The sequence below is a fragment of the Drosophila obscura genome, unplaced genomic scaffold, assembly GCF_018151105.1.
Source record: "Drosophila obscura isolate BZ-5 IFL unplaced genomic scaffold, ASM1815110v1 contig_46, whole genome shotgun sequence".
NCBI classification, from domain to species: Eukaryota; Metazoa; Arthropoda; class Insecta; order Diptera; family Drosophilidae; genus Drosophila; species Drosophila obscura.
This window is the reverse complement of record NW_024542835.1, coordinates 1818944-1843784: the sequence shown is the minus strand read 5'-3', so window position 1 is coordinate 1843784 and position 24841 is coordinate 1818944. Positions and strand designations below refer to the sequence as shown.

The window sequence follows — 24841 nt, the reverse complement described above, 5'->3', positions numbered from 1 at the left end:
CCTCGTTGTGGGCATCGCCATCTTTGCTGGTTATTTGCGACACAAATATAATCATCGCACTTCCTACAACTTGTAGGCAAGTTATAGCAGTCACTTCCTGTGTAATACAAAAATAAATCAAGCGCCATGGGCGACTCCATTTGTGGTACGTGCTCCACAGCTAATGAAATAAGCAGTCACGCCAGGGGTCTTCTATAAATTATAGTACATATATGTATGTATATTCAAAGTGTCGTACATACTCGTGCATATTAAATCATAGGCATAATTGTAGATGAGAGAATGAGCAGGCAATGGAATTATTCGAGTCGAGTAGAGCTACAAGCTAGATATGGTGTGGTTATTATCCTGGTGTGCCCTGCTGTCCTGCTGCCGCCTTACAGGTGAGCTATCCGCTTGGCTGTGATGGGTGCGGGCACCTGCAGGAAGTTGGAGTTTTGGGGCGGAATTATCAAGTGGCTGACGTGGTGCGGTCGATGGTGGGTGTGATGGTGGTGAGTGCTGGTGGAATGGTCGTTGACTGCCATCGCAGACGTTTGGGCCGGCAAGTAGGCCGCTGCAGTTGTGGCGTGCTGAAAGTTCTGTGGATGACCTCGGCTCGGCGGATGCGGATGCGGATGCTGGTGATGATGCTGATGAAGATTATGCTGCTGCTGCTGCTGCTGCTGATGATAGCGTATCTCGTCATAGAGATGCGAGTCCAGACTGCCCTTGCGCGACTTGGGCGTGACGATGGAGTAGAGAGATTCTTTCCTAGCGTAGGCGTAGGGCGCTGTTTTTATCGACGAGTTATTGCTGGGCGTGTCATATAATTCCGCAGGCGCTGCAAGACATTCAAATAGTTAATTGTAGCTAGTTAAAAGGGGACGGTTGTGGTGTTGCGTGGAAAGTGGACTGAGCTGGGGCTTGCTCTCTTTGATACACATCTTTAAGGACCTTTCGAACGGCCCTCGTACCAGGTCGGTAGAGACACTTACATACCATCGTTCGTATGGGCTCTTTTCGCAGAGACAACTGGGGGCTCGGGCAGCGGCTCGTGGAAGTTCTTGCCCAGGGCGACAGCTTCGGTGAGCACCACCTCCGGATTGGAGGGCTGTGTGGCCACAGTGCCATTGGCATTGTAGACGGTCGCCTCCTTGCGGTGGTAGCGGCGGTAGACGTACAAGGAGCCGACAGCTATCGCAATGAGCAGGAGCAGCATGATGCCGATCAATGTGGCCACCAGGCCCGATTGCTGGTCGCTCGCACTCTGGCTGATGTTCCCCTCGCCAGCGATGAAGCCGGCCAAGTGCTCCTGTGGGGACGTGACGCCGTTGGTGATGACATGAATGACCTCGGGCGCCGGGACGCCAGCAGCTGCAGCCGAGTGGAGATTCTCAAGAAGATCACTGCTCGACTGATGCAAAATAATCTTGGGTGTGAGCTGGCCAGGGTTCTGGGAGGGCGACTGCTTGATCACTATGACGTCGGGCAGGGGACTGGGCGTGACTGGCCGTGGTATAATGCCCATTTTCTCCAGCGTGGAGTTTACTGTCTCCACGATAACGTGGCTCACATTCAGCTCCAGCGGACGCTCCTGCACTATGCAGGCTCCGGTCTGGTGGTGGCAGGGCTTCTCATCGCAGTCACAAGCCTTGCGGCACATAATGCCATGGGTTCCCGGCGGACACGTCTGCTCGCAGCTGAAATATCGGATTGCTTGCGTGATTTGTATTGGGTGTGGGTGCAATGGCGGGGGACACCTACAATTGACCTGTCCAACCGGCGATGCAGTGGCAGATGCCCGACTTGTTGTCGCAGGCCGCCCCATTCTGGCACTGGCAGAGGTTCTTGCAGTCGAGGCCCCAGCGATCGTGGTCGCAGCCTTCAGCGAGATCCCCAATGCAAGAATGTTGGGTACATAAATATGTATGTATGTATATGTACGTATGCACTTCTACTCACGCTGCGTGCAGTGCTTTCCGATGTAGCCCTCCTCGCAGCTGCAGGATTCGGGCATCACACAGCTTCCACGCCCACAGCCGCCTCTGCAGATGGGCTTGCATGTTGCCTGGCTATCGGACAGGTTTCCCTCGTAGCCCTGGCAGCAGAACCGAACCGTTCGCGTCTTGTTCAATTTCTGTTACACATACAATAAAATGGCATTAGTTTCAGTGCAGTAAATCTTGTATAAGTTAAAGTCAATTCTTGGTCATAGTTCAGCATGGATGCCCCGCCTTTAAATTTTAAATTAATATTCTAAATATAAGAAACTCATAAAATAAAGACTGCACATACTCGTGATTCAGGGTACTGCAAAATGCTCTGCACTTGAGCACAGCCCAAAAGTATGCCTTGAAAAAACCCAAAAAGTAGCACATAAAATTATGTGAGCTTTGAGATTGGTGTCGGGTGTGGCCCCCAAATCTTCTCTTTGATCTCGGACGCTGGGCGGGAGATTAATTGGATAAACTCGGGAAGAGCTTTCCATCATCTCTGGCAGTGCCTCGGCGACACTTCCCGCTTGTGGACTTTGACACAGCTCTTTTACAGCACGAAGTGAAGACTATTATTGTAGGTCCCCCGTCCCCCAGCAAAGGGCACTGCCCCGCCCACACAATTCCCCACGAGCACACTCGAATACCCCTTGGTTGCCAATTTAAGTGAATAACTGAATGCCAGCCAAGCTTCTCACACTCATTCCCGGAGAGCGCAAGTACAAGTCCCAAAGTCCCAGTTCGTTTCCCTACTTACGCATTGTTCGCCAGATTGCTGATGGATCCATCACATACTACATATATGCATATGTACATTATTCTGTACATATGTATGTGTGTATCTGTGGGGCCGCCATAAATGAGTAAGGCGGAAATTTTAATATAAACAGTGAAATTCGATTCGAGTTTTGTCTCTGATTCATTGTGTCTGCATAATTATGGCTGGCTTTTCAAATGCAATGCTCCTCGCATCTGGTAATTGAATCTGAGTTGAGCAATTTTTACATGTGCCACTCGAATAACCGCATGAAGCATCGCACATCACGCACCACCCACCACCCACTTCTCTCCTCTGCTTGTGGTGGTGCTGGTGGTTGGGTGCCCATCAATCAGTCGCAGCGACATTTTCTCTTTACATAATTGAAGTTGGAAAATCTGCTGAAAATCTTTCGGCACTTTGAGGCTTAAGTTACAGCGAGCTTGCAGATCAGATCAAACTAGTTTGCCCACTCGGAGGCAGACACTTCTTTGCGCGTCCATGTTCATGTTAATTAATTAGACGAAATTGGCGAATTAGCAGCAGCATTTTCTGTCCAAAATCGTGCGAAGTGTTGGCCAAGAAATGTCTCAGCCAAGTTGGGGGGAATGGGTAGGTGCCTGGAAAAGCCTTTGCAGGGTGAGAAACCCGTTGGCATCTGCTTAGGTCCAGAAAAATGCCAACGGATCAACCCCCAGCACCTCATACTCGGACAAAATGCTCGATTCCAATTAAAATAATTATGAAATTGATTTGGGGCAAGCAACAAGCCGATCTCGACTTGCACAAATCATTAGACACGAAACCGAACAAAATAAACCAAGCCAAAACTGGCTGCGTCTTGTCACACCGATGGCGATGGCGATGGCGATGCAGTTTCGAAGCAACTCTGATTCGTGATGCAATCGAAAGTGTGTCAACAGCTTTGGCATCAACTCACCTCGCGTCAGGCCCCCGTACACTCAAGTGGAGCTCTTAATGCTGCTGATCAGTCCGACAGGCTGCCTTCCCGCCTAGCATTGCTCGTACTCGTACTCGTACTCCAGCCCGGCCATAAACGCTGGATTTTCCGCTTTTCATTTGCACTTTCCATCACTGACACCATGACATAATTATTTCTGTTTACCCCCGGCCAACCACCCGACGAAAAAAATGGCAAATATTGTACGAGTAAACACGAGTAAGCAAAAAAGAAAAAGAAAAAACCAGCTGAGCCTGATTAGGTGCCTCCGTTCAGGCAACTGCAACCGGATTCTAGCCATGCTTCGACAACACTTGGCCGCTGTTGTTTTTCTCGGTTTTCCACACTGCGCAGTTGGATACGAGTACAAATACAGACCGACCGAGGGTATTACGACTATTAAGTTACATTTGTTCAGAAGGAACATGTGGATATGCAATGCGGTGAAGCTTCACTCGACTATTTCTTCTCGTAGGAGTATGAGGACCGAAGTCATGGACAAAATGGGTAACAGAAATGGAAGGAAGGATTTATGAATCATTATTAATTAACTACAAAATATCAGATTAAGAACGCGCAAAAGTGTCTTAATAACTCAAATGCGGTAGTTCTGAAGTCCCCTGCGACGCAGTTTCGCAAAATTGAAAACTTAAAGAAGAGTAGCTCCATGTTCATCCGTTCTGCTTCCAGGCTATCGTGAGAATTACGTACACGTCGCAGGTGCACAATGGTTCATAGAAGTTTAGCAGCCAAGGACACGCACTGCCAGAACCCAAAGACTCTCGGGTCAAAACCGGTCGCCTGCATCTGAGTCAAATTGAGTATTCGCTCAGCGGGGCAAGAGCCACTCAATCTCGACTTCCGTTCTGCATATCAGACATAGAGGAAATTCTGCAGCAGCTTAAAGAGCTTGCGCAACGAGTTTTCCACCGACAGAACCCATAAAAAAAAATTTTTTTAAATTTAAAAAAAAACGAAATATATGAGCAAAGTAATCAAAGTCGGCCATCGAATCGGGCCAATTTATGGATATCGTGGAGAGCGGCTTCCTGGTTGGGCAAAACTGAATCAGGTTTGCGGAGCAGGCGCCGCCACATGGGGGAAAAAGTGGCCACTGCGAAGGTGTTGCCACTGGGTGGGATGATGCAACAGGCTCCCGCAAAGGCAGAGCCGGCAGTGGAACACCTGCGCCACATCGAACATTTGGCCAGCCACTGCGACTCACCTGAACCTTCATCACTTCGCGCATTTCCGTCTTATATGTGGAGCAGCGCGGAGGAATCTCCATGCACCAGCTGGAGGTGCGCACGCGCACCGGCTGCATCTCCGGAACCTGGATGTGCTCCACGTACGGCTCCTCGCGTATGCAAATATTACCGGGTCCCTGGATAGACGGCAGGGCAATGGCCGTTGCATCAATCTCCTTCACATTCGTGTTTATCCTCAAGCTGCTATTCTGCGTGGATCCACAGTGGAGAAAAACTGCGAGCAGCAGGAACAGCTGCTGCTTGAATCCGTTTCGCGTCATACTTATTTTATATTTTTATTTTCGACTAAGGTGGATTTTGTGTTGAGTTCACTTCATTATTTCCGGCTTCTTTGAGGGCTTTAAGGATTGTGTACCTATAAACAATGTTTTATGATTGCATCTCACTTAAAACCATTTAATTTCCAAGTATTTTATTTGAATTTTAATTGGAAGTTATGGGTACAGTACCAGTAATTTCTCTTCACTTTTAGATTCAATTCTTGAGTACCAAAATTTAAGCTTTAAGGTAAACACTATTTGCCGTTTATTTTGTGGAGTGGCATTATCTGATAGTGGAAAGGCTCTTCTTCCATTCACAACTGAGCTGTGTCCGCTTGATTTGAATTGCGTGTACGCTTGGAACGCGACTCTCCGTAAAACTGTTTCCCCGTTGGCAGTGATTCCATTGCTCGCCCGAATGTTCCTTCTCCAAAACGAAAAAAAAAACCGAACAAATAATACAAAAACAGTTGTCATTGCAAATTGTCGTCGGGCTAATGAAGGCCGCGTCGAGTGCGAGGGGACTTGAGATCGGAGAGCGGAAGTACGCACTGCACAGTAAATTCTACAAAACGAAAGTGAAATCTGAGGCACAGCCCCTCACACACTCACACACACACACAGACAACCACAGACAACCCCTCTCCCAGTCAGAGGCGGAAAAGTCTCCAATGCAAGTGAATGAAACTCAACTCCCCAAAGCGATCGAGTCTCCCAGCCCCGGGTCGAGGGAATGGTGATGATTGCATCTAATTGAAATGTTGATCATGTCCTTAACGTGCGGCTGTCATTGCATGGCAAAAACTTGTCTCCGGCTGCTGCTGTTGTTGTCACATTTATGTTATGCTCAGATTTGCGCTTTTGGTTTTTGCCTAAACTGGGGGAGTTGCCTGAATAAAAGAACCTACCCTCAACCAACGTGGGAAAGTAGCATTAGCTAATTGAAATGCGATAGAGGAGAGAAAGGAAGAAGAAATATCGTAAAAGCAGATGAAATTACTATACTATATATACATTTTTTTTTTATAATTTGTGTAACAATATTAATCATCATTCCATAATGTTTAACATTATACATTCATATGCTCATTTTTCTCTGTAAGCAACTTAAAGAGGCAGGCTCCGGTTTCACATTCACTTTGCGTTTTACTTTTCAGCAAAAAGTCATACTTTTCATTTCAAGGCGCTCTGGATTCCACTTTTGTGAATTTGTTTAATCTTTGTATTGTTAAGCGCAAAATTTACTGCTGTTATACCCACGCGCTAGTGCCAGCTCATACAAACAGTCCTCTCTTATGTTTAACAGAGATTTATCGATAGCCAACTCGGGCTGTCACAGCTGTTAAGATGAATTTACTTTTTGTTTTTGCCCGAACCAATTTTTCCTCGATCTAATTTTGAGGTTGGTTAAAATAAAATTTATTTATAAAAAGGCCACAAGCTCAATTGGACTGGTAATGGTGTCAAATTCATGTCAATGCATCCTTAAGTCATCTGTTTTTTCCCTTTTGCATTTAAGATTTGTTTTGTTGTATAAAAAGCCGTTTACTTTTAATTTCGGAGAAGAATTTGTTGCCGTTTTGAAAACAGAAAAGTCTCGCGTTTTACGAGTGCGGGAGCGCCTGACTTTTCGTTTTGAAAAATAAATCACTTTTTTTTTGTGAAAGTTAAAGCCGGAGCCTGCCTGAAAGACTTTTTCATAACATCGTGAAAATATTCATATTTTTCCCATCACACCTACTTCAGTATCTGCATTCTGCTTCAACGATTCTAGAGAACTTTTCTTATTTATCACAGCCCCATCAACGACTTCTGTATTTAAGTTGATTGGGAGTCCACTCGAGTCCATCTGCAGCTCCATTCTATCCACTTAGCTAGAGTGTCTTTTTTCTTAGATAAACTTTAGAACAATGACACTGAGCGGTCCGCCCACCGGCTGTCCATCCCCCCCCGACCAACCCACACAAGTGTTGATTGTCTTGTTTACACTGAGGTTGTTGCAGTTGTTGACTGCAATTTATTAAATCAAATTTACAAATAGCAGAAAACCAGTTGGATACTGAAACGGAGTCAGAGTCAGGGGCTGGGGATGGGGCTGGGGAAGCAGCTGCAGCAGAAACAAAAGAGAAACTATAAAATTGCAGCAGCTCCGAGAGTTTATTTATTTTATTTGATTAAATTGTAAAACAACAGCGGCAGCGGCAGCAGCAGCAGCAGCAGCAGCAGCAGCAGACCCACCAAATGAGTGAGCAATGTGCGTGCGACGACAGAGTTCCAATGACCCGCATGGAGTCCGCATGCACTCACCATAATCCATCCCATGCCCAGCCAAACCCCCTGTGGTACTGGTTTTTTGTGCGTAATATCCATACATCGTGAGGGCATATTGGGCAGTTGGTTGCCCCTGTCGAAAGGCCAAAAAATCATTTAATTTTTGTACGATATATGTACATACAATTCCATACATACATATATCGTCTGGTGAGAGATTCTATTTAAGCATTTAATTTAGAAGCAATAAAGATGCTGAATCTGGCCATTAAAAAAATAATCGCTGAATACACTTAAATTAAATATATTCTGTGAATAAATGTGAATAGGCATTAAGAGAATCAATTGAAATGCCTCCTCCAAGACAAGATCCCAATCATATGCTGATCTGCGGACTACTGGGTGTCTCCTGTTCGATCAGTCTAGAGTTGTGCATTCTCAATGTTAATTTTTTGTTCGGTTGCAGTGTTTAGGGTGCCGCCGGTCTGGCAATTTGTCAGATTTGCGTTTTATTTTTTTTTTTTGCTTTTATTTTAGAATTATGTATTTTTTTGGCATTGATTCAAGTTCAACTTGGTTATGGACATAGCTGTAGCTATAGGTGCGACTTGAATAGGCGGAAGTTGTGAGTGTATAAGTACAACATTTTGTTTGACTGCTAGTTAACATTATCTCAACATATATACATATGTACATATGTAGGTGTGTTTCCAACTTTCTAGAAATCTAACTTAAACGTAGGCTTAAACAGGAGCAGATCATGAGGATCAGAATGCTCAGGGTTGATCCCTGATTGGCCCCGTTGTAGTAACCTCCATAGACCTGGAGACCAGCAGTTTCAATGCTTCTCTTGCAGTAGTCTCCATCGTAGTTCCAGCCAACGTATTCATTTGTGCGCAGGTTCTCCAGGCGCAGCCATTCCTCGAGCGGAGCAAAGTATTCCCGCAGGGCGCTGCCGTCCAAGCGTCCCTCCTGCAGGGTCTCCTCAAGCACCTCTTGCCAGGGCTGGGAGGCGCCTTTGGCCATTAGTTTTCTGTTTTTGAAAAATTGCGAGAAATTTCGGTAATTACAAATACGGTCGGGAATGGTTCAGATGTGTTCAGATAAGTAGGTCAATATACTACAATACACATATAGTGGTTCCAAAAGCTTGGAAATTTATAAGCCATAGGCTTTTTTCTATTGATAAACATTTCGCGGAAAATTAAATATTCTATTGCAGCACTTTTAGACTGAAAGCGAGACTTACTTGAGCATATTGCCAGCCGCTGGTTGGCGGTAAATGTCGCATTTGTGCAGCGGCTTCCTGGTATCGCCGGGAACATACTGGCCCGCCTCGCGGCACATGGCCCTGTAGAGCTGGAACTGCAGCACCGTGGAGAAAAAGTATCTGCAATGGGACGGAAACATGACTTTAGTATGATTAATATGAGAACGGGCTTTAGAACGGCCGCGGTCACGCTTCTTGGCCTGTGTAAGATTTGTCAATTGTTGCGAGGGAGAGTTGTGAATAGATTCGGTCACAGTTTATGTTGTTGCTGTTGCTGTTGATGTTGGTGGTGGTGGTGCCAAGTTGTTGTCGAGTTTGCTGCTCGTTGTGCATTCTGGCTCAAGGTCGAGCTCCAGTTAAAGCCTTAAACCGAGCAGCCACAGCAGCCACAGCAGCCATAGCAGCAGCGGCGGCGGACGGACAAGCCGTTTGGTTTCTTGGAGTTTTGAAATCAGGCAAAAGTGAACATTTGTGGTCTTGTAATTGCCGTTTGCTCTATGCTCATTTAATCGCACTTATGTTTATAACATTTTTACTTCATTTTTATGACGGCTGCGCAATCAAGTAGCAATTATTCAAAGCCATTCCGATTCTGTTTTCGCCGCGCCGTGCGGACTTCGCTTGAAATGTTAATTTAGCCATTGAATTTTATGTTTATAGAAACTGTTGGTGTTTTTTTGTCGATTCATTCTGAATTGATTTATATTCATTATGCAATATTTTTGAAGATTTTCGGGGATTTTTTAGCATTTCTATATTTAGTTTGGCTTAAGAACAAGTTCAACTACTGGTTGCCTCTTGGTTTCTTCTTAAAAGAAACTAGAAGAGCCGAACTCTAGTTGGAATGGCCTTCGCCTTAGGGGGTTCCCCATTTTTAAAGCAATGCCAGTATTGATCGTGTCGAGGCGTTGAGCCCAGCCCTCTGCCCATTCGTCTCCCATCTCCCTCACTTCACACATTCACTGTTCCCCGATGAGAGAATGTTGCAAGCACAGCCGCAAAAAAGGCATTTTTATGCCCACTTTTCACAATGTTCGATCACGGCTGCAGACTCCCAGGCTTGGAACCAACGTGCCACAGCTCCATTAAGTGCATCAGCAGCAGCAGCAGCAGCGGCTTGGTCTGGTGGCGGTGTGTTATGTTTTTGGCACTTGGCAGCAGTTGCCACATAGCCACATCGTCGCCACATTTTCCCAGAGACGCGACATGACCCAATAACAGGGATTAGGCAGCTGCCTCGTCGACTCCAGTGGATGTGTTCGTGTGTGCTTGTCGCCCGACGGTTGCCATTCATTCAATCATTCAATCAGACACTCGGGCAGTCTCTGACGGGGTTAGCAGTCTTGGTCCAGTCAATCAGAGCCAACATTGTCGGCAATTAGTCCAATTTTTGTTGCTGCTGCTTTGTGCTAAAATTAAATGTTGCGAAAATTCTTTTCAACCTCTCGGACATGGAACATGTGTTCGACGATCGAGCGACCCAAAGCCAGACCCAAAGCCAGAGCCAGACTTCAACAAGAAATATGCGAAAATCTTTAATTTTCCGAAGCCACAAAGCGACTGCAATTATTCAGCTGAAATGTGCCTGCTTCTGCTGCTGCGGGGCGTATGAACGAGCGTATGTCGTTTATGAGATAGCCACTAATGATCGGTTTTCGGCTCTGTTTGGATTTTTTTCAGAGCCATTCATTTGCCAATTGCTGAATTGGATGGCTAAGCCATCGAAGATTATTTTCCTGTAAACAGGCAAGTGATTGGAATTGACATTTCTGGTTATTTCGGTTTAAGTTGAGCCGCCAATCCAAAGTCTTGCGCACCAAACCTATGGCACAATGCGGCTGAGAATCTGTGGCTTAGACAAAGGCTAGACAGGCACAGACGCGGACTCAAGGAAAGCCACAACGCTTGAGAATTTCCATTTGATAAGCTCTGAGATGTTTCGTAAACCTGTACCCATGTGCATACATCTATTCCAACTCATATCTTACTCTAGTTCTCTATATATGGTCTGTTAATAGATTTCTAGTTTTAGCTCATAAATTAATTCCAATTCCAATTCAATTTTCCACCAGATGTGAATGTCGCTTGTGAGGTCACACTGGGCTAACTCTGGCTGAGATCTGTTCGTTTAGTAGCTGCTAGCCGTGCCCCGAAAGTGGTTCAATGTCCAATGCAATGACCGGACCGGACTGACTGTCTGTCGGACTGACATGTTGAAAATGTAACCATTCAATCGTTTTGCGAGTCCAAGCCACTCTTCAGAGCAGGTCTAATTAAATAATTATTTTTGGCCTGTAGATTTCCTCTGATTTTGATATCTCTTCTCATTGTTTCGCTTGACAAAGCTTACAATTACTCTCACAAAAAGTACAATTTTGTCGATTTACACTTTTTAGGTTTCTGTTTTTTTTGTGCTCCGACCTTGACTTTCATAGCCATGTTCGCCGGGTGGAAACGGGTCATGTTTTGTAACGAAATTGTGGGGGAATCCAAATAAAGTTCAACTAATTTGTTGAAATAAAGTTCATGTCATGACTGTCCGAGTTAAAATTCAGCGACTTCAGCAAACGAGGTCTCTAGGTCTTTGGTTAAATCACAATACAGTTCATCATTTGGTATGAATGAAACATTCAATTGTTTATACTCTTGGAGTCCTTAAGCGGTTGCCATGGCAATCAGTAGTACCATATATTTATATTAAGGTATCCTTATAGTTTTAATGGTTATTAAAGAAATCTTAAATGATATTGACATAAACTGAAGACTGGGTTTGTCGAAGTATCTCCACATTTTATAATATTAGTTGGTTCAATTGCATATACCATATATGGAGCTAAAGAAATTTATGATTTAAGAATCACTAATAACAGTGTTAATTCCAGTCATCCTCACTTAACATGTGAATATTTAATTCATCATCAACTGATTAACTAATCAATATTTCATCCATCATCCTCAATGATATCGGAATGAAAATCGGCCACTTCTTATCTATGGCAAATTGATTTGATTGGGTCAGTCGTTAGTTCAATTTTTCCCGCTCTCACGGACCAAGTGAAATCACAACTTTTAGATTTATTTAAATAACCCCAAAATGTATGCGCATTTTCAATGAGTTTCTGTTGCAAATAAAATCTTACCCATTGGCCGAAAAAATAAAAGAGAAAAAACTGGTCACTTGTCGGAAATCGTTTAAGTTTTTCACTTGATATGTCAAAATGCCAAAAACGTTGCACAAAACGTGGTTGGACCGATGTCGAACGGAGCCAATGGCCGGGCATTAGGCATACGCCCTGTTGGCCATGCCGCTCCTCGTTGCCAGCAAATCATTTAAGCGCCATGGGCGTGTGGTCTGAACAAACTGAGGCGACCAAGACAACAAATGGCCACCAGCTTCCTTCAAAAGCCGCGGCAGGGGCTGCCTCAGATGGCTTGGTCTAACATTGCTTTGGTTTTCCCCCTCTTTGCGCTTAGAAAAATTGCGGATGCAGTCGGGCCAGGTCGGACAGACAGACGACGAGAAGTCGGTCCGGTTTTTGTCTCGGCCATAAATAGAGTCGGTGTCGGATGGCGATACGGAACGATCCAGTGCGTTACACAATGCACTTTCAGTTTCAGTTTCGGTTTCGAACTGGGACTCGGACTCTGATTCCAAACACAATTCCGATTCGAATCCGTTTCTGCTGTTTGCTCGTATTAATGTTTTTCCATTTCGAGCTGATACTCAAATCAGTGGCCATGTAATTCAAATCTAAATTATCTCATTATTCATTCTTCTAGATCCGCTTTTTCGAACCTAATTAGCTTATAATTTGAGCTCAGTTTAGCTCAAGTCTCGACTGTCCGCCAGAGTCGTGCGCATAAATCAATAATCCACAACCGAATCGCCAGACATCCACTCGAGGCGACCAGCCTCGCTTCCAGCGAACTTGATCTAATTCCTTTTCGAGTCGCCATAAAAGTTGTTATGGTTACTGTTGTGTTTGCTTCTTATTTTTATAATTTTACTGTCTCTTCAGGTTTGTTCGCCAGCAAAACGTTGTCAAACTTATCGTAGTTTGGCAGGGTACTCAAACTTAGACGATGGAAAATTATGTGCGCCTTGGAAGCTCGATCGTTAATCAGAATGTGTCAATGACAAGGGCTTGAGGCGAGTCTTGGATCGCTTTGATCTGCTAATAAAAAGAAGTACTACACTGACATTTTCCATTTAAGGATAGCTTTTCCCTAATCTTAATTTCTTGAAGTATAAACTCCTCATTTAGGTCGCGTATTTCCAATGACAACTTCTTCTCTAGGATGAAGAGCCACACTTCCTGCATAGCATACTTTATCTTTCAGAATATTTCCATTCACTTCATTGACTTTCAGCTTCTGTGCCCAAGCAAGTTCCCAGACAATTTCCCAACAGTGGAGTCTGCACCTCAACAGCATTACAATTGTGTGAACCAATGCAAGCCACACACGAGCGAGGGCCCGCCTTTTGCCCGACGTGTTGCTCTAATAAACCTTAATTATATTTGGCTTATTTGTGACTCTTTCGCATTTAACATATGGCATATGGCATATTTGCATACAAAGCCACCCTGTCCGGAGGCTCATCAGCTGGCCAGGCTCTGGGGCACAGACACAGACACAGACCGCAGTAACATGCACCGAAGGCACCGAGGCACTCGAAGCATTAACACACTCCAAACAATTGGCCATAAATCAGCATGCACCAAATGCACAGGCACAGAAGGGAATGAGATGGCGGGAGGACGAGGGTAAAATGCAGTTATTGTTGTCGTTATAATCAATGAATTACGTCGCATCGGTTGACCACAATTTATGGGGACTCCGAACATGAGAATCCGAAATGCGGGGCACAAGAAGCATACAAAAGTTAGTGCTGAATCGAAGCCAAAATGCAACTGCACCAGCTGCCCCCGGAAAGGGGGAAGGGGTGTGAGACAGCGCTAGCCAGTGGTTGTGGAGGGGGCGCAACAGGGCACAGGGGGAGTGGCAGGCTTAGATGTTGCAACCGCATGCAACAAAAGCATCCAAAAGACGTCGCATGGCTAGCCGAACAGCAACGAACCGAACCGAACCGACTTCCACCTGCCTCGCTTCTATTTCTATTGCTATCCCTATCCCTCTCGCTCTGAATTGTGTCTGTTGGATACGTTTATCCGTCTGTCCGTTGCCAGCTGACAGAACTGTAACGTTTGCTGTTGGGGCAAGCAGCTGCAGTGGCCCGACTCGGCTTGGGTCGGTTCCATCTGGCCAAACATAGAAAACAAACACATTTCTGCTAAAAAAAAAAAAGTAAAAGTTGCAGAGCCTCCAGCAGCCCGGTGTCCGGCCGAACAGCGGCTTCCATTTTGGGGGAGCCTTTAAGTGGGGATTCTCATGGCTTGGATTTGGATGGTCGAGAGGATTTTTATTCCTTGCTGTTAGGGAAAATAATTGAAAAGTTGCTTGGCTTAGAAACAGAGAGTAAAGATTATAAATAGGACCTGCACAATAAAAGCTATCATTTAAATAATTTCTAGGCATTTTTGAACATTTTTGCAATTTTGCAAAACTATAAATTAAATAAAATAAATAAATAAATTATTTATAAGCATTTCTTCTAAGGAAGCATTTGATTGCGTGCTGGACTGCTCTATTTCGCCATTTCATTTGTGTTTTTGGAATGGTAATTAATATTCAAAATTATGCATTAAAATATGCAAAACATAGATAATAAACTTGAGTCGGTTTCATCAAACTTGCAGGTGACAACAAAGCAATAATTGTAGATTAAAGTCTAAGATTGATGCATTTGCCGCGCCCCCCTCACACAGCATTCAATTAAATTGTTCAACGGCTGGGCCCTTTATAGCTTTTGGACAGCTGTTTTATAGTCCAACTAAATAACCAAAGCGATAAATGTTTGTTTTTTTTTTGGCGCGATTGCTTTTAAAGAATTTGTCAAAGACAATAGAAAATGTAAATTCCATTCAGGCCCGGCAGCCAAACAATAAGATTAGTCAATCACGACGCACGCATATCATTGGAACTGTCTCATGGCGGGGTCCAACATCCAACAGGTTTCACTTTGCGCATTAACAAATAATTATGCTGGCAATTGCCAAATCGCAGACTCTACTCCGCTGATATATAATCTGATTTTGTGCAAATGCAACAGCTACGGCCTGCTCCGACGACTGCAGCGCCGACCCATAAAGGCCTTTCACTTTTGCGGCAGAGAGCATGGCTCACGCATGGCTCACGCATGGCTCCCGATCGCAGTCCCAGCCAGAGTTCCAGTTGCAGTCCCAGTCCCCGTCCCAGTGTCACTCCAAGTTGCAGTCTACCTTCTACCATTCGGCTATTTAAAACATTGCAAACAATCGAACTCAGATACTCGAATGAAACACGATCCCTGGAATACTTATAGTAGTGTGTGGCAATGTGGTTACAGCCTCACAGCCGCAACACTTCCTTAAAGTGCGTGCCATGAGGCATGCAACATGAATTATGCCAGGGTATTTTAGCTATGCAATTTCCGCTTTCCACTGTTCCCTCTAGGAAGTTCAATGCGTAATTCGAGCCAGTGGAAGTAACAATATCAGAAGCATAGAGCCATCACCAGCCAAGCCAGGCCTTTCCTCAAGTATCAATGTTGTACCATATGATGCAATCCGAAGTTGAAAAGTATGCGACGACAGGCAAACAACCTGAGGAGTATGGGTAGAATTAAGACTAATGATAACGAAATTTCGTCGTTTCGCACCAAGAAAATTTTGGCTATCAGCCGAGAGCAGCCGTGATCAGGAATTGAAAGTAGAGCGGTCTAAACGTCTTTTGTGTTTCTCCTACTGTTGTGTTTAGAACACGAAATACGGGACAAATATGTTACTTATATGCGTGCATATCAGCAGATCTATTACCGCATAATTTTATGTGCCCACTATCTAGCTTATAAATCGTATATTAACTCTGCAGCTTTCAATGATCCAATCCAATCAAAACAAAGGCTGAGCTAATAATTTTATTATCGATTTAATTGATTCCGGAAATCAGGTTCCCACTATATTGTCGACTCCCCAAACCTGACGAGTTTGAAAGACATATGACCTTTCCTCGTCAGACATTTTAGGAACAACAATGCGATTTCAAGGAGGAAGAAATACGAAGAGATTGTTTACCGAAATCCAAACATAAATAACTAACAATACAATTTGGAGAATTCTGTGGGATTTGCCCAAAATAAATTTCATTTCTGGATTTTGTTTTATTTATTTTAATTTATTTAAGTGTTTTTTTTAGTACCCCAAATTGATTTCAGGGCGAATTTGCTCCCATATTTTATACAGCACTTGGAACTTGGACAACCATTCGCCTTACTCACACAGGCACAGCGGAGCCGCCAGTGCCTTTGTATTGATGGCACACTCGTTTGTCTGTGGTGGTAGTGGTGGGCGCTTCCGCTTGCAGCTTTCCAAGTCACTTGCACACAACCAAAGCGCACCCACACAGCAGCACGCCAAGCCAAGCCAAGCTACTTCGAGCAGCGAGCTTTTGAGAGAGCGATGCGACGGCTTGGAAAAGCTTTTGGTAACCGCTCGACGGCTGGGACTTGGCGGCGTTTTCAGTTTCGTTTTGACACAAAAACTCTTTGGGGGTATAAAAGCGCGCCACTGACCACAGACAGCATCCAGTCAGAGGTTTGGAATCGCTTGGGATTCTACAATCCTTACACAGTATATTCGATATTATTTCTGCGCTACTTGTAAGTGAAAAGAACGAAGAAGTGTATACCCCAACAAATGTGTGCCAAATAAATTTTAATTTTAGACGTGCTGAAAAAGTTGAAAAGTTTTCAAGATTTGCAAAAATGTGTGCTCCAAGATTGTGTTAGATCAGAAAAGTTTTCAATTAAATGCAGTGCATGTTCGAGAAAAAAGCACTTCGAATTCTATCTGATGATAAATATTTTTGAAATGTATGCTGATTTGTATTCTAACAATTCCATTGTTTTATTTACAGCCTTGGCAAGTCCCATCTCTCTCCACAATGAAAGTTTTCGTAAGTACAATGGAAATAAATGAGCCAATCTAAAATCTTATCAATCAGAATGCAAGAAATTTAAATGTAAATGTTAATTGAGGTGAATGTGTGAATTAAGAGGGTCGAGAGCATATTAATTTGCGTGAGACTTCGGGAATAGACATAGAATTGTAGGGGACTCTCACATATATTACATAAAATAACGATGTTAACTAATTTTTTTACAACCATAATTATGGCTTGAGCACTTACTGAGAATTGTTAGTGGTGAGATGCGACGTCTGCTATTCATATGCGAGAATGTTGGGCCAGGGAATTCAACTCTTTAATATGAATTTCAAATAGATTTATGCGCATGGGCTAGCTGTCGCCACCGGGCACTTCCTAGAGCACAACAAACCGTTGAATGGCATAAGACAAAGCCGGAATTGCGGCGAATGACAAACTTCAACTTGAACCACATGGGTAATAAGCGACTCATAATTTGAGTGCCGGCCACGTCTAGCCAACAGCAGGCCATAATCAGCCCGGGCCAACTGATCAATTAATAGACTACTGCAGGTGCACTCGAACAGTTGCTCCAGACGCTGACTGCGCATGCGTGACATGACGCAAGCCGCAAACAGTCGGACGCGACATTTTGTCAGGTTCGCAATCGTAAAACAGAGGGGAAGTAGGCGTAGTGGGGGCAGGGCATAGCTCTGCATTGCATTATCAATGCGTGGCACGCTCGAATTTCACCTGACCATTTGAATCGCAAAGGAGGGCGATGAGACAACAATCAAGTGGGCGTCAGTCATATCACAGTCACTTTCTAATGCGATTGGGTAATCGATCGAGCAGTCCAAAAGGGTCATCAAATTGTCTGTTTTGTTGGGTAATATTCGTATCCATTTTTATGTTGCAAGAGAATCCGTTGACAAAGATAGGAATTAAATGGGATCGGAAAATATTGGACTAAAATTAGCTTAGAATTAATTGAAGTTTGCAATAAACGCATAGTTCTAGGATAAATGCTAGGATAAGTGTAAGTCGTTCCTTACTTATTGCCACAACCATCCCTACCATTTATAGATCTGCCTAGCCGCCCTGCTGGTGGCATCCGCCTGCGCCAGCAAAACCGAAGGCGAGAAGGTGCCTCTGGAGAAGAAACTGGACAAGCGCGGCCTGCTCGACCTGGGATACGGCTACGGCCACGCCGGTCTGGATGTTGGCTATCTGGGACACGGTTCCGTGGCCGGACATGGCTACGGCCATGGTTATGGACTGACTGGACACTCTGGTCCCGCAGCCATTTCCGTGGGACACAGCGGCCCTGCCTACTCCATTGGACACACCGCTCCCGCTGTCGCCGTCCACCACGCCCCCGCTCCTTACGTGATCAGCAAGCAGGCCGATGTGCACAAGACCATCACCATCACCAAGGGAATCCCAGTGCCCGTGCATGTTGACCGGCCCTATCCCGTTGTGCACGAGAAACGCGTGCCCGTCGAAGTAAAGGTGCCCGTGCCTCAGCCCTACGAAGTGATCCGGAAGGTGCCCGTCTCCGTTAAGGAGTACGTGAAGGTGCCCGTCCCAGTGCCCCAGCCCTACGAGGTCATCCGCCACGAGAAGTACCCCGTCCATGTGCCCGTCGATCGCCCAGTGCCCGTTGAGGTTCCCAGGCCCTACCCCGTGCCAGTGGCCAAGCCCTATCCAGTGTACGTGGATAAGCCCGTCAAGGTGGCCGTGCCTGTCCAGGTCGACCGCCCCTATCCCGTTTACGTGAAGGTGCCCGTCGTCTCCCACTCCGTGGTGAAGCACGCCCCCACCGTAGCAGTCAGCAGCTATCCCGTGCACGGTTATCCCGTCAGCAGCTACCCAGCGAGCAGCTACGGGCACGACTCCTCCGTCTACGCCGACCACTCTGGCTACCACAAATAAGCGGACTCAGGGCGATCCAGCGATCCATTGGAGCAAGCGGACCTTCAAGAAATGAGCGGAAGGAAATTTAGCCACATTTTCTATTAAATTCTACTCTCACACGGTCTCTGCTCCCACTCCACCTGTCTGTCCCTGCAAACAAGAACATCAACAACAACCCTAGGAAGATGCACTTCCGCCCTGCCACTCTCTGTAGCTCTAAGAACCCAAGATGAACAAAAAATGCCTTTTGTAAATTATTTCCAATCCAGCCATCCAATGGAAGCAGTTGTGTTGGATGAGTCTCCCGTTTAGGATAAACAGCAGCTAAATGTTTGTAAATGCCAATATTTATGGACATTTTAGCTGTCACGTTTATCAGTGAAAGGTTTCCACGCACAATGAATTGAATAGACAGCAACTGAAATACATATGTGACAATCATTTAAGGATACCTAAATAAAATAAAACGTATAAAATACTATTCAATTGTTTTATCACTGGCAGCGCGAATTTGGCTTATGGAAATAATTTAGCTTCTGTTTTCCAATGTCTTGTATATATATTTTGTAAATAAAGAAAATATTGTTTTAAGCGGATTGTTTCCTTGAGATTAAATATATATGGGACCCCTTACCTAGATGGATGCATCGTTTCAATAGTTTTGTGGAAGCTTAAAAGTACAAGTAGCATTGAGAAAATACGTATGCTGAAGACAGATTTAATATTGTAATTGTAACTACGAGTATAACTCTTTTGTGACTTGTAGCACTAGGAATCTAAATCAAAATAAATACAAATACAAAGCAATGGTTTATTTAAACTATTTAAAGTGAATAAAAAAACCCTGCGCACAATAGCTGTAATATGATCGTAAAATCATTTCAATATTAAATTTTAAAATATTGAAAAATTGTAAAATATCCGAATAAGCCAATTTTCATGTATTTAGCGTCAAATGGTCTTTTGGATTGAATGAGATCAGGGAGCTTGATGCCATACTCCATCACTATACACATAATATGTACATGGTATAGTGTCCCTTTGATGTCTTTTGACATTTACAAATGTAATCTTGTCACATTGCCAGTCACTTTGGCTGGCATGACCTAAATGGGAAACGAATTCGCATTCGATCGGAAGGAATCGCAAGTTGTGGATGGCCTAGCGTGGGTTCATCTTCAAGCGACCTCACTCAATAATCCATCACGGGCCAAGCAATGTAAATGACACCAGAGATTACCTCTGATGTGCTCGCTTAGCTGAGCGCAGAGATCCGAGACACGTGCAAGGTCGCACAGAGAAGCCAGTGCCGAAGATGACGTGCACATCTCCATTCCGATCCATTCACCAGTCGACGTCAGGGCACTGTCTCTGCTGAGTTCATTTAAAAGTCGGTCGTAAATTTTAATAACATTTAGCCACATGCGAAGAACGGCCCGTCGGTCATCGGAGGATCAAAAATAAAAGAAGAGAGGACAGCAGACACTTGATATTTAATTTCGGTTTTCTGCTTTTTACGACAAGTGAACGAACCAAGCGGGGTTTTTCCTCGTCAAATATCAAAATATCAACTTTCAAAAAACCAGCACATTGCGAAAAAGTTCTTAACATAATGTTCGTCTTGATGAATTGGTTCAATTAAGTTTAGGGCTATTTAATATTTGTTTACCCACGAAAGATTCTCGAACCGGTCCGTCCATTTGACGTATTATCCAAACGAATGTAATTAAAACCGTTTTTCTAAACATGCTAGCCATATCAACAGATTTACTTTCGGGATCTGTCCATCTTCAGAAAGGGGCTCAGCCCCACTCCATTTTATTTATTTCGGCGAGGCCAAAGCCCTCTCGATGACTTTGAGGTCCGATCCCAAGGACGCTGCTCAGTCCAGACGGAACTAAAACAACTTTCTAATAAAAAGTCGCCTGTTCTTGTTAATTTGTGATTTAATTTTCTTCTACTCCGATTTGGACTCCAAAGAGAGCCGATACGTCTCCGTCTCCATCTCTATCTCCGTCTCTGTCTCCGTCTCTGTCTCCGTCTCTGGGTAGAACCAGTTCCAGGCCAAAGAATTCACTTGGATCAGGCTGAAGGTCGGCGGCTTTATAGACAGCATGTGCACACCTCTAATAGAGGGCGGGAACGGGGCACAAAAGACACTGCACTTACACGTACATGCATTCGTAATTTCGTATCTTTAACCATAATTTGTTACAAATTACAATTGAAACTGCTCTTGCTCTTGCCGGTGGTGTGGTTCACCAGACACTGTTGCACACGTATACTCTTATTACATATGTGTGCATACTATAGTTTTATTTTGTTCTTGACTTGGATTGTCTTTTGGGTTGTGCAACTGCTGGCAATTACAAAGCGGATCTCTTGATCAAACTTAATTGTCGTTGGGTCGTAGTCGTAGGGTCCAATTATTTCAAATTAGTTTAAACAAGAATTTTCATGATCACCAAGATAGTAATTTAATGTTAACGAAATGCTGTCGCAATGGAAATTGTTGTTTAAGAAAACAAAATAATAAAAAAAGTCTCTATAGACACTAATAAAAATATATTGTCGATAACGTAACAAATGTAACAAATCAATATATTCTATAGGGATGCAATATTTCCAGAACTAATCATTGATTTCTTCCCTATGTAGACATTTACATATAATTATCACAATCATTGTACACAAAATAAGCGACATATCCATTAGCTGCTAGGACACACTGGAAAAACTTCTAGAAACGTATATGTTTAGAGGAGGATCAGGATATATCAACTCGATTTATATTAAAACGTCACGAATAGATTTATATACATATAAGTTCATTTATTCTCAATATGCCGAATTAGTGGTAAGGGCAGGCGGACCGAATTGCCCGTGCCCTAATGCAAGCAAGAGAAAGACAGACGGAGGGAACGACAGCGAAGGCGAAAGAAAGAAGGAAGCTAGATGCATATATAGACCGCGATTTGTGTTTATATACGCGACGAGAGAAAAGTGCGAAAAGGTGCGAGACGAAGAGACGAAAGAACGGTTGAAACGGCTATTACAGTGAGGGGGCGGGTGTAGATACATGTAGATTACAATTAGGTACAGTGGGCAGTGCAAATAACGAACAAATAATGTAAATCAATCCGACTTTAAGGCTGCACCACTGACTATAAATACTGAATAATGATCGGCTGAAAGACCAAACATGATACATTGCGACTTTTGTTAAATTTATCTTACACGAATGGGAAAGTGTGGCTATAAAATATTAAATAGAATTTATTGTACACACACATTCATATAATTCTTTCATGAATATGCGAATCATTTGCCCTTTAGCTTTTTACTCCCCCTCTTTTCATCGTATGTATTTATTTAAACCAAAATAAAATGAATATTCATTGACCATATACCCATCGCCATCTTCGCAAAAATACATATCTGGAGCACTCATAGCCCATAAATCAGAGATATTGCAACGCCCATAGCAAAAGAGAGATCCCCCACGCAGCGCGCAGATCGATCGATTTCGATCGCGCACATCTGAAGGAATCGCCCAGTGGCAGCACTTACGCAATATTGTCGTGCGGCAGGCATGAGCGGACAATCGGTTGGGGAAGGCAAGCTAATTCTGCAACCAGCGCGGCGGCGCCCAATTAAAACAATATTTCCCGCGGCGATGGGGGCGGGAACAAAGAGCTGATGAGGGAAACGGGGACGTTCGTATATTTGCTGAAATTTAATTAATTGCCACAAAACGATGGTGACACAACGGCGGACGACAAAAGATGGCAACGGAGCAAATGGAAAAGCTCAACATGTATTTTCGCAATTCTTTCCGTCGTTGGTGGTTTGGCTGAGAAAACCACGAAAGACGTTCCACATGTTGCCAAATGTGAAACTCTGCTCTAATGAACGACAATCCAGTCGGCGGTTTTTGAAGGTCATCGCCAAGTTGTCCATCGCCAAAATCCAAACGAATGCGTCTGCATCCCCGCATAGTTGTCGTCCAATTGCGAAATTAATTTGGTTTAGTTTTGGCTGTTATTTTTTCGATATTGCCAAAATGTCTGTCTGTTTGGCAGCCAAAGTTGAAATCAGAAAAACTTGCACCAGTTTCTCGAACAGAAAACTCAAAACCCAAACACACAAAACCCAAAACCGAAGCTCTGATTGCAAACGTAATCGAAGTCGAAGTCGGAGCGGACCAAGTCAAGTGAAGCGAGCGTCTTTGGCAATCTGGAAACCCCAGGTACTCTGAGGCCCTCCCACCTGGCCTCTTCATGTGTGCCTTCTGTTCCGCCTGCCCGGCATTTGGCTTGCTGTTTCATTTGGCCAGCAAACATATAACAAAATACCCGTTTTAGCCACAATGCAATTGCAGCCATTGACGTGGTGCATGATCCGATTTCAGCTAAATGCCAAGTCTATTGAACCCACGATGATAAGTTGGATGAGTAAATCAAGAAGAAGATTCAACTACTGTACCCGTAGGTAGCCTCTTGTCCAACTCAAATATTCTTCCTCATACTCCAGATCATATCTGGACATCAAATTATGTTTGACTGCGGTGACTTCTGGCTGTTCGTCTCCGCCCCATCTTGTGGCGCATTCAAATTGCAAACAATTAAGCTTGTAAACACTACCGCATCGCAGCCAATCGGATTATGCAATTGTGCCATGAATTATGGCTGCTATGGCCTGGCCTGGTCCACGGGTGTGTTTCGCACGAAAGCGAAGCGAATCCTTTCACCTGCCTGCAAACGAAACAAAAGACCCAGGCAACGAACTCGAGTCCACAATGATTTCTCATTCACTTGCAATTTCCGTATTGAAAGTGTTTCTCTGGGTTGTGGACACTCCTTCAAGTTCTTTATCTATGCCGCGAACTATGTCAAATGAGCCAAGTGGAGGCACCGCCTTTAAGGGGCATTCAACAATCTAATAGTCCCCCAATTGAAAAGCAAAATCTCTTGGAAAACATCTCTCGCCAAAAATCCAAAAACAACAAAAAGGCTTAGCAGCGGCAGCAGACTCCCAAATCTGGCTAAACTGTCGGGCCACTGCTGGAGTCCAGTTACGAGTACGAATACGAATACAAATACGATTACCTGCCGCCGAATCGAGTGCCGACTGCAGCTGCTCGAGGAGCCAAAGCTCTGAATAGTTGCATAATTTGTGTTTTTGTTGCTGCTGCTGTTGCAGTTTGGGGCTTTGGAAGTCACTCAGTTAGTGTGTCACTGTGGCTTTTGCAACAAACAGTTGCTGGCTGGGATTGCTTCGGTTTTCTGCCACATCTCCAGCCCCCACTCATTGTCTTCTGCGCTGCGCTCCGCTGTGCTGTTGATATTAGTAATTTTGTATTTCACATGCTCGTGGCATGATATGTTGTGGCAGCAAATCATTTGCCTAATTTTGCATTGATTTTGGTGGGCGTTGAAGCGCCCGGTAAAGGCAAATCGCTTTTATAGTTTTTCATTGATTTGCGACGGCTTGGAAGCCAGGTTCTAAATGTCAATCGAGCAGCCCGAGGGTGTCAGTTAGACTGAGTTAGTTATGAAGGATTCAGTACTTATCCAGCTCATTTCTGATTGGGTTATAAGACATTTCCTATGTGATGTAATAATCTTAAAAACCCAGACTTGGATCCTATTAAACAACAGAAAGAAAGCTGAACTTTTTTTTAAATTTTTTAGAGTGGAAGTGACGATGATCTTCGACTCTCCTCCAGGATATTCGCTTCTGCTGTTTGTTGAAAACCCAGAAATAGGTGCGGATCAGTTCAGCTGTTTCTGGCTTTCTAGTGACAGCTCCATTGTTATGAAACCCACACTAGAAACAGTTTTCTTTTGAGATTTCTGAGAGGCAATTGTATAAGGGCTCTCGCCTGGGAATTGGCTTGCTCGGCTTGCCACATTAAAACATAAATTTACATCACATCTCGGGGTGTTACACACCATCTCACACTCGAGACTTGCTCAAGAAATCTAAGACGAGAAAAACGAAAAACCAACGACATAATTCCCAGGCCGGCAAGTTTTTGTTTTCTCCGTTTCTGTTTCACGAGTAGTTCTGTTTTTCTGATCTTATTGTTTGTTAAGTTTTTTGCACTAATTGCTGCGGAGGTTTCGTACGGTCG

At 44.2% G+C, this 24841-nt stretch overlaps 3 protein-coding genes across 4 annotated transcripts in view; 1 reads left to right on the top strand and 2 right to left on the bottom strand.

Annotated features, from left to right (window-relative positions):
• Positions 1 to 198: 198 nt before the first annotated feature.
• On the bottom strand, positions 199 to 5611 carry LOC111068944. Of its 2 annotated transcripts, none has more exons than XM_022358750.2 (5): positions 4920 to 5610; positions 1945 to 2119; positions 1747 to 1864; positions 982 to 1682; positions 199 to 823 (listed from the first exon to the last, which is right to left on the bottom strand). In XM_022358750.2, the coding sequence occupies exons 1-5, from the start codon at positions 5220 to 5222 to the stop codon at positions 378 to 380; spliced, it is 1743 nt and encodes a 580-aa protein (XP_022214442.2). In that variant the 5' UTR covers positions 5223 to 5610; the 3' UTR covers positions 199 to 377. The 2 variants fall into 2 exon arrangements, with proteins under 2 accessions (XP_022214442.2, XP_022214443.2); XM_022358751.2 differs by having other exon boundaries at positions 711 to 823; positions 978 to 1682; positions 4920 to 5611.
• Positions 5612 to 7767: 2156 nt separating this feature from the next.
• LOC111068828 (angiotensin-converting enzyme) overlaps positions 7768 to 24841 on the bottom strand; it is a 50985-nt gene continuing 33911 nt past the window's right edge. Inside the window, exons 8-9 of the mRNA XM_022358568.2 lie at positions 8743 to 8883; positions 7768 to 8526 (exon numbers count right to left, since the gene is read on the bottom strand). Coding sequence (XP_022214260.2) covers positions 8220 to 8526; positions 8743 to 8883 — 448 coding nt within the window. The 3' untranslated portion in view covers positions 7768 to 8219. The remainder of the gene's footprint in view (positions 8527 to 8742; positions 8884 to 24841) is intronic.
• LOC111068832 (BCL-6 corepressor-like protein 1) lies at positions 16414 to 19243 on the top strand. Its single transcript, XM_022358575.2, has 3 exons — positions 16414 to 16522; positions 16780 to 16818; positions 17875 to 19243. The coding sequence occupies exons 2-3, from the start codon at positions 16807 to 16809 to the stop codon at positions 18721 to 18723; spliced, it is 861 nt and encodes a 286-aa protein (XP_022214267.1). The 5' UTR covers positions 16414 to 16522; positions 16780 to 16806; the 3' UTR covers positions 18724 to 19243.

Excerpts from the sequence above, each read along its gene's own strand:
- LOC111068944 (XM_022358750.2), bottom strand. The coding sequence starts at position 5,222 with ATGACGCGAAACGGATTCAAGCAGCAGCTGTTCCTGCTGCTCGCAGTT. Across the intron at positions 1,683-1,746 it reads GCCGGTTGGACAGGTCAATT|CTGCGAGCAGACGTGTCCGC; the intron begins GTAGGTGTCCCC and ends CCGATATTTCAG. Across the intron at positions 824-981 it reads AAGAGCCCATACGAACGATG|CGCCTGCGGAATTATATGAC; the intron begins GTATGTAAGTGT and ends AATGTCTTGCAG.